Raw genomic sequence first — 16448 nt, forward strand, 5'->3', positions numbered from 1 at the left:
AGCTGTGTTTCCCGACTGTTACCCTACATCAGTTCCTCCTACGTTTAACCTCAGCAGTCTTATTCTGGTGTTTTGCATTAAAAGGCAATGTCAAACATGAGCTGCTACATGCTATGAGGACTTATTGAAGTTGCTATTTTCAGTGGTTTAGCTAACATATCTGCTAAGGTTAACAAGGTACCCTACTTAGTTATGCTAAGCTATCAGTACTAAGCTTGGTTAAGAGTGAAGAGTAAAGCCCCATCCAAGTTGGAAGTGATCTGCTTGTAGCACATTGCTTTGTAGCTGACAGGTGTTTGTTAATGGACATCCCAGTCAACTAGCTTACGCTACAGAAGCGGCGTGTATTCCCTGATGGTTTGGTGAGTTGTTGCTGGCTGTCACTGTTTGAGATTAGCCACAAAGAGCGTGTTGCACCAAAAACCTCCTTATGACTTTTGGTTTGGTCACTTGCAGATTGCTGCAGTTGCCTGAGACACAACTTTTACTTTTGAAGAAAGCTTGCCTTCCACTTTTTATAACCACATAGTATCATATTTGGTAAGTGTTTGCAGACCATTAACCATCTACAATACAAACTACAGGCGACCACGGATATCTGCTAGCAGCTAAAGCAATCACAAAGAGGTTTTCAGTGCAGCACCATTTTACCAGTTTCGCCTAGCAATAGCAGGCACCGTCTTGCAACCTTTCACCAGGTAATGAATTTGTGTTTACCACCCTTAATGGATTCTTCCTTCAATTACTCATCTCAAAACTGGGAAAAGTTAACTATGGACCCACTCACTTTGCATTACTGTTATTTCGCAAGTCACTGAATATCACTAACATCCTAGATTCCTCGTAAGAACAAATAAAACTATCCATTAATCCATTAGTCTCAAATAATTGTGCTGTTATAGCATAACTGGATTTCTAACACATTCAGTAGCACTGACTCTATGTACGTATAATTCCTCGTGCATTCGCACAGTATTGTTGTTAGGTTTGATATATCATTTTCACAGTGCTGTTAGAGTTAGGGGAATTATTTCCAATGAGCGGTGTCACAGGGTAAGTTTAATAGTGCATCTAGTAATGCAAAATTGCAGACTAATGCATGTTCACCTAACTAAGCCTAACCTTGTTCGTTTCTCTTTATTCTGCAATCCTTTGTCAAAGCTATAACGAGGTTTCTATACTTAATCCAAACTTGACACCTCCTGCAGCGCCTTCATGGTGAAAGCCAATCAGTGCCACCTCATTTCTCCAAGTGTTTCAGGATTTTCTTGTTATTTGTGTTGGCAGCTCACTTTTAAACGTTGTAACATATGGCCTCTTTCTGTGTCCTCCCAATCTTATGAAGAGTGTTGGGAGTAGGCTCACAGTATGTGTTCTGCTCACAGGCAGATCTGCTTCGAGAAACCGACATGCTTAAACAATAGATTCTGCACATTTACTGCACGTTCACACCAAGACATATGCGTAGTATGTGTAAGGAGAGGCACACGGCCAATCTCGAACATCTACTATGAAGCACAAATGTGCCATGTTTCAGATATTTGGAGAACTACAAGCAGGACACCTGCTGCCCACACAGACCCTGTGCCTAGCCTGCTCAGCCTGGAAATGGATTGCTGATTACCAGCAAGTACATCGCTGACTATAACACTGATCGAAAATGCTTTAAAAAGTAAATACAACAAATGATTCAATGTGATTTAGTTCATCTTAAAGTTTGCAGTAGGTAACTACTTACTACTCAGTAAGACGCCAGCATATTATGTGACCACTTATGTACATCGGCCATTTTTCCAAAGGCCAGATACATTGTGTAGTTGGTTCTGCATGAAAAATATTGATTGCTGTGGTCCTAAGTGTCACGTGATTTATAACACTGCGCTCTCCTAAATGTAGCAACCCACTGACCTCCTCAACCCAAGTCTTACCGACTCGAAAACACTCTGCAGTGTTGGCCGTTTGTAAAAGAAAAAGAAAAAAAAAAGAAAAAGAAAAAGAGATGGATCTGTACAGCTTTTTGTCAGCCGTCATTCATCTGATGAGGTTTTTACACCAACATCCATTAGAAAACGCTATGAACACACACAGAAAACTGGAATTAGGTGTAGGCTACTGTGGGCTTTTATATACATATATATATATATATATCCAATGCTTTTTTACCTTTAATGATCTATCAAGGTGAGCCGGTTTTAATGATTGATTGATTGATTGAATCTTTATTTTGAACATGTTGAAAAAGTATAAAAAAAAAAATAGAATTAAAAGAGAAAAATGAACAAAGCAAACAAAAGGAAAACGAGCAACCACAACTCCAAATAACGTCCATGTTCAAAAAGGAGCAGGAAGAAGCATAAGCTTATTTAATCCCACCCCTTTTCCACTATCTAGTATCAATAGACTACAGAAATACCTCCTTGTAATTACATTATATGTTATGTGTAAATTTTTTTTTTTTTTTTTTTTTTTTTTAATATATACACATATATGTTTCTATCTGTCCATACCTACGCACATATACACATTTTCAATAACCCCATTAACACCTGAAGGATACACAGCCTACAATTTTATATATATTTAATATATATATATATATATATATATATTAAATATATATATATATATATATACACACACATACATATACACATACACATACATATATACCCATACCAACAAACCCGTGCATGCGCACACACATGAAAATATTAGACAAGAACACCCTATCAAATCTCTACCTTTTCCCTGTACCCTGTAAAAACCATATCCTTAAACCGCTTTTTAAACTGCGCCATGCTTGGACATTGCTTCATATCTTTACTTAGTCTGTTCCACAGCTTCACTCCACACACAGAGATGCAAAAACTTTTTAATGTTGTACGGATACGAGGATGTTTTAAATTTAATTCCCCCCTCAAATTGTATCCCCGTTCCCTTTTAGAAAACATGATCATGATAGCATTGGTTAATTAAGTCAATTTAGCCTAGCTTAATGAGCTATGCCTTCTTTAGTTTCATCTTCCTGCTATTTGGTTCCTCTTTATGGCTTGATGTCATGTTTTTTGTTCAGATTTCATCATCCTGCCTTGTTTTAATATGAGTGTTTCATCTCTGTTTCACCGAGTATCTCTTTCTCCCTCTTTGCTTTTCTTTTTTTTGATTAGCACTCACATCCTGCCTTTTTATCTTATGCCGTGTTTATCTTTAACATCTTTCTGTTTCTCATCTTCTATTTTTTTCCTCCCTCCTCTTCATTTTAGCTACCGTTATTATGATGGATGTGTTATTGTAGAATGGCACTGGTAAGATGCAACATTTCTCAGAAGAGGAGTAGAATAGAATTGATATCGTGTTTGATGTGGTTTTTTCCCCCCTCCTCACCCCGTAATGGAGACAGTGGCTGCTGCTGCCCCGTGATTCATGGATTGCAGCGTGACTTTTGCACCGATGTAACTTTGAATACCAAACTTACTCTTGAATTGAGCTTTCTTAGAAGATGATGGACTGAACATTTTTAGCTTAGCATAGAGTCCTCCCAATTCAGATAAAGAGCTTCAAATGAAATATGCTAATGCTGTGATGTAAAAGATTAAAAAAAAATGTCTGTGCCGTCATCAAAAACTTTGCGCTATTGATGTCTTAAACATTTTTGGGGTGATTTGCATTTAGAGCATACCTTTGGTTAAATAATTAACACCCCTGTTGGCCTGATCACGGCACTTCTTTTTCCTCTCCCAGAAAGAGCCTATGAAATGACTTTATGTAGATTTAAAACAAATTGAATTGACCAATTGCAATCTCATACATAAATGATCTGTGACATTGCAATGAATGGCACCTCTGCAAATTAAGTCATTTGGAGGGAAATAGGTAATTTGATGTCACAGACTGAAATAGTTCTCTGCTTAAAATTGCCCCCCTTTGGCAACAATTAGTACAATAAAACCTTTTTTTGGAGGGAAAGTGCTGAAAGCTGTCTACTACAGCACTCAGTATATGTATTATATATTTATACGGGCTTTTGTACGGGCTTTGTGACGACCACAATTGAGCTAAAGTGCATAAGTTGCTAAAATGCTAAATTTGACACCCTAAAATGTATTTAAAGCATTTAATTACAATTATTCCTTTACGACATAATTAGCTTTGTCAAATATACTTTACATAAACTATTTTGAAGTTAATGATGCTGAGAATATGAGCAGATCAGTAAGTGATATTGTATTAGTAGATTTCAGGCTACAGTTCTGAATGGGGCCTAAAAAAGCTGAGATGCACCCGCTTCATTTGTAAGTGAGCTGTTATGCTTTTCAGCGACTGTAATGCAGTCTCAGAAGTTTTGCCTCGAGGCTCCTACTATGCAGCCCTCAAAATCACCCTCATATTTTTATCTGATAACTCCAGAAGAAGATAAGCCGTGCCGTGCTGATATGAGTCGTACCCTCTTCATATCCTGTCCTCTCAACGCATTTCTTATGACCTCTTTTGTCTCTATCATCCGCTATCCCTCCAACAAAACTCCCACTAGTTAGAGGACAACATTTTGTTCTTTTTTTGTGTGTGTCCATTGCCTGTGTTTCTGTGTCCAATCTGGGGGCAATCGCCTTGATAAAGTACCTTTCCCACCAGGTCATTAAGACAGCCCTGGGAAAATTATGTTTAATGGTTGCTCTGGTGAATTCATAAATCATTTATTTCGCTGCGCACCTGGCCCATTTATAACCGCTTAAATGTGAAGGTCTGCCAGCATTTATGAAGGGAACTAGATACCTATGCAAAAGAGATAATTATTGTTAACATCTGTAAATCACTAACAAATCCGCTTCCAAAATGTGGAAATGTGGAAATGTATTGGATTAATGCAGGCTAGCATCAATCCCATACAGGCAAGCAAGCCATCGTCCTTCTCGTTGTGTTGTTTCCATCTTCATTTCTAAATTTTTACACTGGATTTATTGCCACATCTTTGTTTATTTATTTTACCTCTGCATTGCTTTAATATGTGATTTGATTCATTTCTGTCTGTTCTCTAATTTATTTTGTTCTCATTATATGGCTCAGCTATCAGGATTATGAACCTAAGATGAAGTAAGACAAAATTGGAATGGCCCTTTTTTTCTCATAATGCCATCTTTCATTTACTCCACCATGAACAAATCAGCACCCAAATCCATCTGGCTGCCTCCCTGAATCATTAACATGATTTATAGTAGAGCACTCAGTCACATTGAAGGCCACATTAGTGTGCACAAAGTACTCTGATCTTAGATATACATAGCCTACAGATGAGACAAGCAAGATTAGTTTTAAATGGCACCTGTATTGTTACAGCGCACTGTATAGAAATGTTAGTACTGTAGTGTAAATACCATACACCCATCTTCCCTTTATCCAGAACAAAAAGGAAGAATCTGGGCACAAATCAAAGTTTGAATTGAAGGGCTGGGCGTCCAACCCAAGGTGCTCATTGAGGACATTTAAAAAGATTATTACAGGAAGAAAAAGCAACACATAGGAATTAATGACAAATTACATGCGTTTAGAGGCAATGTGGAACAACAATGAATAAAATAGCTAGCTAAAGGCTAAACCTGAAAACTAGCTAAAAGTGGCTAAAAAAGTGAGTGATAAACGAAAGTAACTATTAAGCAGCTGAAAAACTAAAAGTGAAAGATGGAATTCTACTATAAGATTTTTGTATAAAACAATTTAATGATAACTAAAAGTAACCATCAAAATTAATGGCTAATGGCTAGTTAGCTAAGAATAGTGATTGTATGGAAGAACTAATTTTCTGAAAGTAACTGATTGGTAGCTAAAAGTAATCAATAAAAAGTTGAAATATAAAGCTTAAGTAATGGCAAAAGCTGAATAAAAGGTTGAAGCAGTTTAATAATAGTGAATATATGTTTAAAATGAATTGCTAAAAATAACTAAAGCTTAGCTTCATAAGCTAGCTAAATTAAAACAGATAAAATAGCTACATGCACTCAATGGCTAAAACAAATGGAAAGCTCAAGATGACATAAGCACAAGGATGATCAGCAGAGATTATCAGTTCACTCTTATAAAATTTCTTGAACCAAAATGATATAATTTCTCAAAACCAGGTCAGATGAGCACATAGCAACAAGAAAACAGACTTGGCGACTGGAATTACAGTTTGCACAAATCGCAGCTCAGAAAATATGAAAGTCTTATTTATGTATACAATCAATAATATTCTTAATAATTGCTAAAGACAAAGAAATATCACATCAACATGAATTTAAATGTTGCTGTTAAGGAAAAGCTCATCACATTAAAAGCATAAAACCAATAACACTCCCAAGAAATGTAACTATAACAGCCCAGCTATGATGAATCCTGATAAAACCAAAAATTAATGTGCACAAGAGTTGGTTTAGTCAGTCTGGTGCTGTATGTGCAGTCTTTAGTAGCCACAACATGATGTTTCTGGTGTGCATAATTAACCTCCTAGGACCTGGCGTCCACATACGTATGTGGACATCACATTTTGGGTTATTTAGACCAAAATACTCAATTCTGCTCTACAAGGGCCTGATATCCACTTATGAGGACATTATACTGCTACTGTTCTATCAAAATTTTAAACTAATATCCTCATATGTTGCTCTTATTTTTCATAAAAACAAAAATAAGGTAAAAAAAAATCTGGTGATTCTTTGCTTTTACATTCATCGGGCCCCAATCAGCCCAAATATCAAAGAGAAATTAAAAATGCATGCCGTGGAAGAGTTTGGGTCTTAGGAGGTTAAGCTTTGACAAAGCGCACTACATGGATACTGTACATGTAAGGGTAGACGGCACATTCTGACAAGAATCGTGTATTAATGTGATTAAACACTTATCTAGATCTTGCCAGAGGGGTCACCAGAATACAAAAGGGTGCAGGTGAAGGGGAAAAAAAACTGCCACTTCTCTGCGCAGTGCACCAGCACAAAGATAGAGCCCTTACTCTTAATAGACTTTGTAATCTCAAGGGCATTTGTTTCAGATAAACCTTCTGCTTGAGTAAGATTTTACAAGACACTCAGCTCAGGCACTAGAATCCAACATGTAATATACTAATGAATTTTCTTTTCCTGGAAACGAGGACTGTATTTACTGGTCGCCCACACATATAGACTGCACTTAATTTTTGTGGGAGGATCAAAGGCTTTTCTTTTTGTTTGAAAGAGTGCAAGTGTAAAAATAAAGAATAGAAAGGGAAAAAAAATCATTCTCATTTATCATCAGTTTCCTTTCCCTGTTCATTTCAAACTGTATTTATAATTGTGGATTAAGCAGGTTCTTCATTTCCAGACCTTACAGTTAAAGTTGTACCTTATTGCTTTATGACCTAATATCTTTGGTGCAGTTTATGTTCCTTCTCCTGAAATGACAGCTTTTATTAATTATTCATCAAATGGCTATTTGCTTACATTTCAGATCTTGGGTGATCGGCGCCATCGCCTTGCTATGTCTGCTGGGCCTAACCTGGGCTTTCGGCCTCATGTACGTCAACGAGAGCACAGTGGTGATGGCCTACCTCTTCACTATCTTCAACTCCCTGCAGGGAATGTTCATCTTCATCTTCCACTGTGTGCTGCAGAAGAAGGTCGGCATTTGCGTTCTCTCCCGTATCCAGAAAATAGCACGGTCTCACATTAATTAACTGCATGCACATTGGAATTGATTTCCATAACGAGCATGCTGGAGTGTAGCAAGTTTGGAAAGCGGTGAGCTGCTAGTGCGAACCTGTCTGTGCTTTTGAATTTACAGGTGCGTAAGGAGTATGGGAAGTGCCTGCGTACTCACTGCTGCAGCGGCAAAAGCGTGGACAGCTCCATTGGCTCTGGCAAGGGCACCGCCTCGCGTGCTCCTGGACGTTATTCGACGGGATCGCAGGTTAAATAGCATTTTTCACTCCTGTAACTTACCACGTGATATGTTCTTTGGAAAAAAAGGTGAACAGCAAGATGATTTCTTTGTAGTGTATGTGCATGCTGCAGCTAGAGGCGGGAAATGATTTGATCCCGAGTGATACTCAGGATTACGTAAGATTTGAAGAAAGTAGGCAAGCAAAAGAGTAAGTCTGCAATTCGTTTTCACTGGGGCGGATTTAGGCTGCGCATCGGTACAGTGACGTTGAGGAAAGTACTGGCTTCAGCTTTATGGGGAATTTGTTCATGCTTACAAATTCAAATTTGACTGTCTATGCCAGGGTTTGTAAATTCGGTGCATAGATGGTAAGTCTCCTTGTAAAGTAAATTGTTAATGGATTCCACCCACGTTGACGTGAAGTATAGGATGAATTGGCGCGATACGCCGTAGCTGAACATCGTATCCATATCCCAAAGAGTGCGATTTCTTCCAGTGTTCAATTATAAATAGTCCTTAGAGTCAAGCGTGCAGTGGCAACCCACGGTACAAGCTGGATTCCGCACACAGATCAAAGCGTTTAATTATACACAGTGGTTTGACAAGATGGCTCTAACCTCATGCTCAGTCACTTTATATGAGCGAGACAGGAATGGAAACACTCAGAAAGATGTGGTTGTTTATTGCTAACTCCGAGGCTTCGGAATGAATGTGTAATCAGCAGAGCACATTCGAACCCGTCGGCTATGAATGGTTCAAGTTTTTGTCCGTCCAAAAAAAAGGAGAAGAAGAAGAAATGGCACTGTCATTTTCAACCCATCTGTGTCCCTTAGGTCTGGGGACAGAATCGTGTGCAATATGATAATGAGATCAGCTGTGTCAGTATATGTTGCTGTTTGAATATGTGAGCGATGTGTCATCTCGGCTCGAAACAGACGCCAATTCATGATGTGAAAAATGCTTTAAGCTTTTATAAATAAAAACATGCCCTCGGTTTAAATGTCACACTGCGATGGGGAAGCTCAGCGAGAGATTAGGTGAGGTATAGTGACAGCTGCTCCAATTTTAGTTAAAGCCGGAGTAGGAAGAAATATAGAAAAGGTGGAAGAAAGCATTTAGCATATGAAAAAAGACAGCCAGCGTGCTGAGTAACTTTCCCTTTTATTTTAAGTCCTCCTACCTACATTTTGAGCGTGTGGAGGTATATATGTTTAAATCTAAAAATGCTTCATGTGGGGTTTGAACCAGTTGCTCTATTGTGCTCTAGCTCCCATTACAGGAGGATAGTTTTCTCTTAGATAAGCGATCCCGAACATATTTTGAGCCACAGACCGGTTTAATGTCAGACAATATTTTCATGGATCAGCCTTTAAGGTGTAAATACAACAAAATAAAAGGATACGACCAAGACAAAAACTGTGATATTTTGTAAATATGATAAGAAACGCGAATTCACTGTGTGATTCTGTAACTTTATTAGCAGCGTCCTCCTGAAATGCGCCAACAACACTGAGAGTAACATCCTCCTCTCTGCCCATTAATGCTCTCTGGTCGCTATGTTAACGCGTAAACATTTCTTTCAAAATAAGACACACAACTACAACACGGGGAAAGACCCAGGAAAACCGAGTTAAAGATAAAAACCCTGAAAACCATAAATTTCACACCTGAGCCTCAACTCAGTACCGGTCCGGGGCCCGGGGGTTGGGGACCGCTGTCTTAGACCTTTGAACTGCATTATTTTTTCAGGGATTTCAGGGATTTGAACCAGCCTTCCATTTATGGTTACACAATGAGTCTGTATTTAAAAATATTTTCCATCACTTATGAAAATCAAGAATTCACCATGGGTAAAATTAAAGGACTGAGTGAATAATCAAACCAAATTAAAACTTTAGCCAGATTGCATTTAGTACCCAAATTATTTTTAAGTGGACCATAATAAGCTCTGCTTTAACTGGAAACTGTTCCACACACAAGTCTAGTAGTAGTAGTAAATCATCAAAATGAACAAGATTCATTTAATTAAAAATTTGCAGTCGGCCGCATCGATTAGTTAGATTTATAGGGTTAGGGCCCTGTAACTCACATCCAGTCACAGGTCCCCTAAGGGAAGTGCAGATGGAGGCTTGACTTGTTATTGGTGCACTGGTGAAGGGGTGAACCAGTGATGGGGTAAAGGCTGCAGTAAAAGCAGACAGATGAAAGGCGTAATGTTGTTAAACTCGATGAATGGATTACTGGGAGGATAATTTCCTCCTGAGAAGTCTGGCTAACTTGGAGTCTTGCTTAAAATGTATTATATACAGATGTGACAGATTAAAGGAAAAACCCATGACCCTTGAAATCCGTTGGTCTGATAAGTATGAAAACTATGTTAACTGAATTTTTAACCTTCAGTTAAAAAAATCTCAAACCAATCAATCCCGTGTCTGGGAATTTCAGGGTCATTTAGACCACTTTTTTCACCAGCAATGTTAAAGCAGAAGGGTGTTCATTGTCCCCAGGAGAGTTTCACACATGCACATAATCAATACCAAGGTGCATTGAAGCTGTTCTGGCCACATGTGGTGGAAAAACTCCTTAGTAAGGCTCCAATAACACAGGCCTAGAGACCGTTTGGCAACTTCAGCATGCTCTTGTGCATTCTTTGGTAGCTACTAGATTGCCAGTGTCACCTATAATTTGCACAGAGGACACAGACAGAGTGGAAATTGCTCACCTTCAAAGTAAAGGCCGTCCCTCAGTGCTGCAACCAACACGGATCAGAAGGTGGACCTTTTATTTTAAAGGTTGCTCAGTGAGCGGTTGGCAAGTGTCTGCACACAAGTTGGCGATTTCCATAAAAGACGCCAACTACAGGTAACTGTAGCAATCTGCCAGAGCAATCGCAAGGAGGTTTTTTCGTGTAGCACCAAACATCTCTTTGTGGCCAATTTCACCTGCTGCAACCAGCTGCCAACTGATTGAGGAATGCATATTTTTTTCATATGTTGCCACGGGTTACCAAACAGCCTTTATCCCTTTTTTCCCTACATTTGACAACCAAGCCTTGTTTCGGCCTGGTTAAGTATACCATCACAAATGTATATTTTTAAAAACAACAATTTTTTTTATACTTTAATCAGAAAACTCTCAAATGTTCTGCACACAGGATAGAAAGGACTCTTTTCTATGGTTAGATGCACTCCCTTAGCTTGTGCAATAGCCCACGGGACTGTGATAATTAACCAGGATGAACTCTGTTGGATTGAGCCCTTTCCAACCCAAGATACAGACTCAAGAGAGCTTGACTGATGACTTTATTATTGATTTAACCTATCATAGTGCTAATGCTCATTTTTAATTGGAGGTTACTTATCCCTACAGCTGACATGTTTCAGGGTTAAATACTAGATTCGAAAGCCGATAGCATCTCTTTTTCTTCATATCTCAGCCGTTATTGAGCTGTGAAGAATATGAGTGCACGCTTGAGGAAATATGCTGAAAGCCTGAGACTTTTCACTCGTCCTCCATGTGCAGACTTCTATTTTTTTCCCCCAGAGTGAATATTTTTAGAAGGTGAAATGTTATTTTTCTCCGCAGAGCCGCATCCGTCGAATGTGGAACGACACGGTCAGAAAACAGTCCGAGTCCTCTTTTATGACCGGGGACATCAACAGCTCTGCATCGCTCAACAGAGGTATTTGTTTCCGCAGCACATCTTTTCTTGAGTGATTCAATACACCAGCCTTCACCTCAGAATTTATGACTGTGACTGAGAAACTTTTTTATTTTTTTTCTCTCTCTCTCTCACAAAAGCAACGCTATTTTTCTCAAATTGCGTTTGGACTTGCATTCCTCTTAATAATGACACGAGGGCTTTGCAGAATTAAAAGCCTCTTTAAAGCTTTCAGCTGCAAACCTCAATCCAGCTGTAAAAAGTCAAGGCAAATCACTCATTTCACAGCAATTTTCCTCACATACTGCGAAATAATTAAAAACGCCAAGTGAAATATGCATCTCCCCCACCCTACTTGGCTGTTAATTATTACCAAATACCACAGCAAGGTTTACAATGTAAGAAATCACGAAAATGAAAACTCCTGCCAATAGAGCTGCAAATTCTTACCTGTTCAAGTGACAGATTGAAAGGATAAATGCTTCACCGCTGCAGAAAATTGTTTATTATGTCTTATTTTGAAGTACAAACCAACCGTTTTCTATCGTTTTGTTAGGAAAAGTAACACTAAATAGATTAGGTGGTAGAGAGAATAGCAGGTTCTAGGTAAATCATGCATTTCATCACATTTAATTCATTTGATGAGTGTGCAATAAAGGATATATTGAACACCCCGCCCATTCTGCCTGTAAAAGCCTTGAGTGAGAAACCAGGAAAAGTGCTTACTGAAAAACCTAAAAATCAATTGGCTGGGAGCTTCTCTCATATATATGTGACTAAAGAGTTTCCATATAATTCATTGACAGACAGAGTAAACTTTGGAGTCTCTCAGGTTAATGGGAGAAAATGCTGCGCTCGCTGGCATCCCTCCCCGACATCTCTTGACGCGAGTGCCACACCGCTCACTCTCTAAATTCGCTCTGGGCGTCTGCTCGCATAGACGCTAATGCACACTTACAATGATGGATTAATGTTCGACACGGGGAGGAAGTGTCATGATCTCAATAATTAGGTGCTCGGCTTAGCACCGTCAACAGACGCAGCTTTTATCAATAGTGGGGAGGCTGAAACGGGGCAGGACTGAAAGAAAAGCCTGCATGGATCTCCTGTAAATATATGTTAAAATAAAAAGAGGTAAAAATTATACGTTCATTTCAATCCCCCCGGCCTTCTCACAAGGCTCGATCTGATTGAGAAAACACTCACATGAGCTAAAGAGCATGCTGGGAAGTGTGTTCTTCCATCCCACGTGTTATAAGAAACAGATGCAAATAGAATTTGCACTTCTCCGAGGCTGCTCCCGTGTTGTTATTAAGGAATTATATGTTGAGGAGCGAATATTCCTAGCTGTTTTGTGCTCCGTATTCTTCTTCCCCCCCCAAAACTCCTTGTGTGTGAGAGAGTGAGCCTGCAGCTGACGCTCTGACTGTGATTATCTCGAGAGCGGAGTCATGCAATCATCTTGATAGCTTTGCATGTTCAATTTATCCCAGCATTCAAGATTATTTCTGCACAATCAGTGTGATTCTTTCTTTTTTTTGGGGGGGGGGGGGCAAATTGTCCAATTCAAACACAGGCACAGTCAGTGGGGGATCTGTCATTGGGAGAATTCAAGAGGGGGGCTGGTGTTTATGGAATACTCTGTAATTAGGGCAAGCAGCAACAGCAACATCAAATTACAGGTTTTTTTCTTGTTTTAAAAATCTAAACATCCAGATTCCCAGGCAAAATGATAACGTGGCTAATTAATACTCAAAAAAGTAGGAATAATGCTGAAAGACGAGACCAACGCAGCGGCACTATAGTGCTTTTAAATTTCATTAAGCATAGTCTTTAGACATAAAAAGTACAAGTGCAATTAGAACACCATAAAAAAAAAAAGAAGTCTAACTTTTAAGAGGAAGGGGAGAGTCACGGGGTACTATAAAAACCTTTCCCCAGTGGTGTGACAGATTCAGAGCGTTGGAAAAAGAACAGTACACTCTGCCGGAGGATCTAATTACGGTGTACTCGCACCTCAGATAAAAGATGTTTACCCGCTCTGGCACAGTGCATACAGGAGGCGCGAGCATGTAACGCCCTCACAAGTCTTAAATTCGGCTCCTTTAAAAATAATAGCCTCATACGTTGACGTGGAGAGAGAAGGAAAAAAAGAAAATCAACGACTTGTAAACAGGAAATGAATGCGCCTGAGAAGTATTTTCAGCATACTTGATATCCCGCATAATGTATTCAGACACTTGGATTTTTTTTTTTTAACCATCAGCTACTGTAAGAAAAACAAACATTACTGAATCTGCAGCATTCGTGTTTGAGATTGCAGCCTTCAAATCTGCAGCTAATCACCGGGCTCAGACTGTGAAGGTTGCTTTGGTGCGGTAGTATGTGGATGGGAAACTGATGAGTCATTTGGGCCAGATCCTGGCAGCAAGAATCTGAAGACAAGCGCTGCATAAATAGAAAATGAGCCTCTGTTCTGTTTCCGTGGAAGAGGCGAGGCTGATGCAAAGTAATGACCGTCTTCACTATAGAGAGGACATATCGCTTCATTCAAAGGTTATTTCGGCAACTGCGCAAAGAGAATGAGCAAGTATTGAACTTTGCTCTTTGGAGAAAAGGAAATATTAGACCACTTCATCTCATAAGATTGGCAATGCCAGAAGTAATAATAATGGTGCAGGCCCCGGCTGTTGGTAGGCTTCCTTCGTACAGCTGCACCTGTCAAGCTTCCCATTTTCACACAGCATGCAATTTACAGCGCTAATAGTCAGGGCTCTGCCTCTTGAAATTCTTTTTTTTTTTAAAGATAGACAAAAGCAGGCCTATCATTTCTTTTCAGCAGCAGTCAACTTCATTTCCAATGCTATGTCAGAGAGTGTAAACTTCCCGCAATTGAGCACAACAGCAGAGCTGAGGCGCTAAAGTAGCTAAACTCAGGCCGAACTTCCACACAGGCAGGACAACAACAACAAAGCTGTGAATAGATCTTATTTTTAACTAGCGTTTATACCCAGGCTTATTTTTTGTTGTGTTTTTAAACGTGTGAAAAAGGGAGAGAATTCTTTTTATTATTTTTTTTTAAAGGCTCGATGATGTTTGGATCATTATTTTCCAGTTCAATATTTACCTGAAGGGTCTTTAAAAATGTAAACACACGTAAGTGTTTCAGGCATCCTTGGTCGTGCATTTCATTCACTTTAAACGGAGCAGAGTTCTTGCATTGTTGAACTGAATTGTGGAGCTGATGCTTTGCTTTGCTTGTGATGAGTTGATAAAAGTTCATGTATATAACGCTTACTGCCAATTGAAGCTGCTACCTGCTCTTGGTGAGTGACATAGGGTTGGGTAGTACATGTTAGAGCAGCCAATCCCAAAGGTGGTGGGGGACCTGTGCCATGAACCTATTTGTTCATGTGAGACACTGGGACTGTTGTGGAGGGCCCACCGATAAGCTTATAAAGTTAAAATTAATATCGAGCAGATTGTTTCAGCTTATTGGTGCATCCACAACAGTCCCAGTCTCTCAAATTGGGAAAACTAATTGCCCACCCCTGTATTGGAATGTCACCCAGTCTGGAATGTCCGCCAGCGACCAATGCTCAACTTGAAAGCAATGCGGGATGAGTGAATCACTCCCTGTCTGGATGCTCCTTTATAGTTCAACAATGCTAATTAGCTTAAGTATCACGAGAACATGGCTAATTAGCATATCATGAACACACGTTACCAAATCTGTTATCAGCCTACATGTGCTGGCCTTAATAAAAACAAACAAACAAAAAAACTAAAGCAAAAACAGAGCTTTGCTAACATGCAAGTAGCTAGTAGCTCAGCTAAGCTAGGCTAACATACCAGTAGCTTTTAGCTAGCAGCTCAGTTACAGGGATGAAGCAATCCTTCCTTTTTTACTCCATGGCTGTCAGATAAAACCTCTTCCTGGGACTGTGTTTACTTCCCAGGCTTCTGCACTTATACATCTTTCTCTTCAACCTTATATCATACTTCTAGTAGTAATGTAATGTGAGCTCAAGCAGTAAAAAGACTCTCAGTGGAGTCGGCTCGAGGGCCATCGTGAAATTGGCGGATGGGACAGCGAGAGAAGAATGTGGACAGCTGTACTGCATATTCAGCTCCAGTCTGAGAAGCAATACACCCCTGCTTTTAAAAGAAATATGCAGCTTTAGCTGTGTCCCCTAGGCCGCATCCTTCAGAGGACCTGGCCTTCGCGGTCTGCGTGGCCTGTGTGATCTCTTGATTAATCGAGCAGATATTTGAAGTTTACACAGCTACATTCTCGCCTGAAAATATCTTAAAAATTCATTTTGTGACCAAGAAAGAGTAATAAAACTAAGTAGCTGCCGCCATTGTTGGAAACTGGAATTGGCTGGGCCGCGCTATTAATTCTGGGATAGGTTGGGCCATGAAGGATACACCCGACTCATCCTTCAAATCCAGGGAAACGAAAGACGTATTTGTTGGCCGCATTTGGAGCAGCCTTCGAATTGGGACAGCCTTCGTCTCCTAGCTCTGACGTAATTGGCCTTCAAATGTGGCCTCTGAAGGACCTGGCCTAGGAGTTGAGACACACCTATGACATTCCTAACATTAATATTGGGGGTAAAAAAAGTAATTAGTAATGCAGTTTCCTAAAACACCCTCAGACAGGTGCGTGCCCTCTGTGTTGTCCTGTTTGAGTCCAGAGACGTACCAATACCTGTGCTGTGTTGGCCATGTCGGTTCTCCTTTGGAAAGTTTACCTGTATACTGCCTGAATGTGGAGCACGAAAAAGGGCTTAAAGCTAATGGCCGACATTAACGGTACAATTAATACACTTTCCATTAGCCGCGTCAGTTCTGCCACTTTCATGTAGCAAAACCTCCCTCACATTAATGACCATAT

At 39.7% G+C, this 16448-nt stretch overlaps 1 protein-coding gene across 7 annotated transcripts in view; it reads left to right on the forward strand.

Moving 5' to 3' along the window:
* The window catches only part of LOC309701942 (adhesion G protein-coupled receptor L3), a 276705-nt gene that overhangs the window by 253752 nt on the left and 6505 nt on the right, over positions 1-16448 (forward strand). For all 7 annotated transcript variants that reach the window (XM_082526287.1, XM_082526283.1, XM_082526284.1 and 4 more), the window contains 3 exons: positions 7456-7624; positions 7789-7914; positions 11473-11569. In XM_082526287.1, coding sequence (XP_082382413.1) covers positions 7456-7624; positions 7789-7914; positions 11473-11569 — 392 coding nt within the window. The remainder of the gene's footprint in view (positions 1-7455; positions 7625-7788; positions 7915-11472; positions 11570-16448) is intronic.

Source organism: Aulonocara stuartgranti (assembly GCF_965226115.1).
Source record: "Aulonocara stuartgranti genome assembly, chromosome: 3".
In the NCBI taxonomy this organism is placed as follows: Eukaryota; Metazoa; Chordata; class Actinopteri; order Cichliformes; family Cichlidae; genus Aulonocara; species Aulonocara stuartgranti.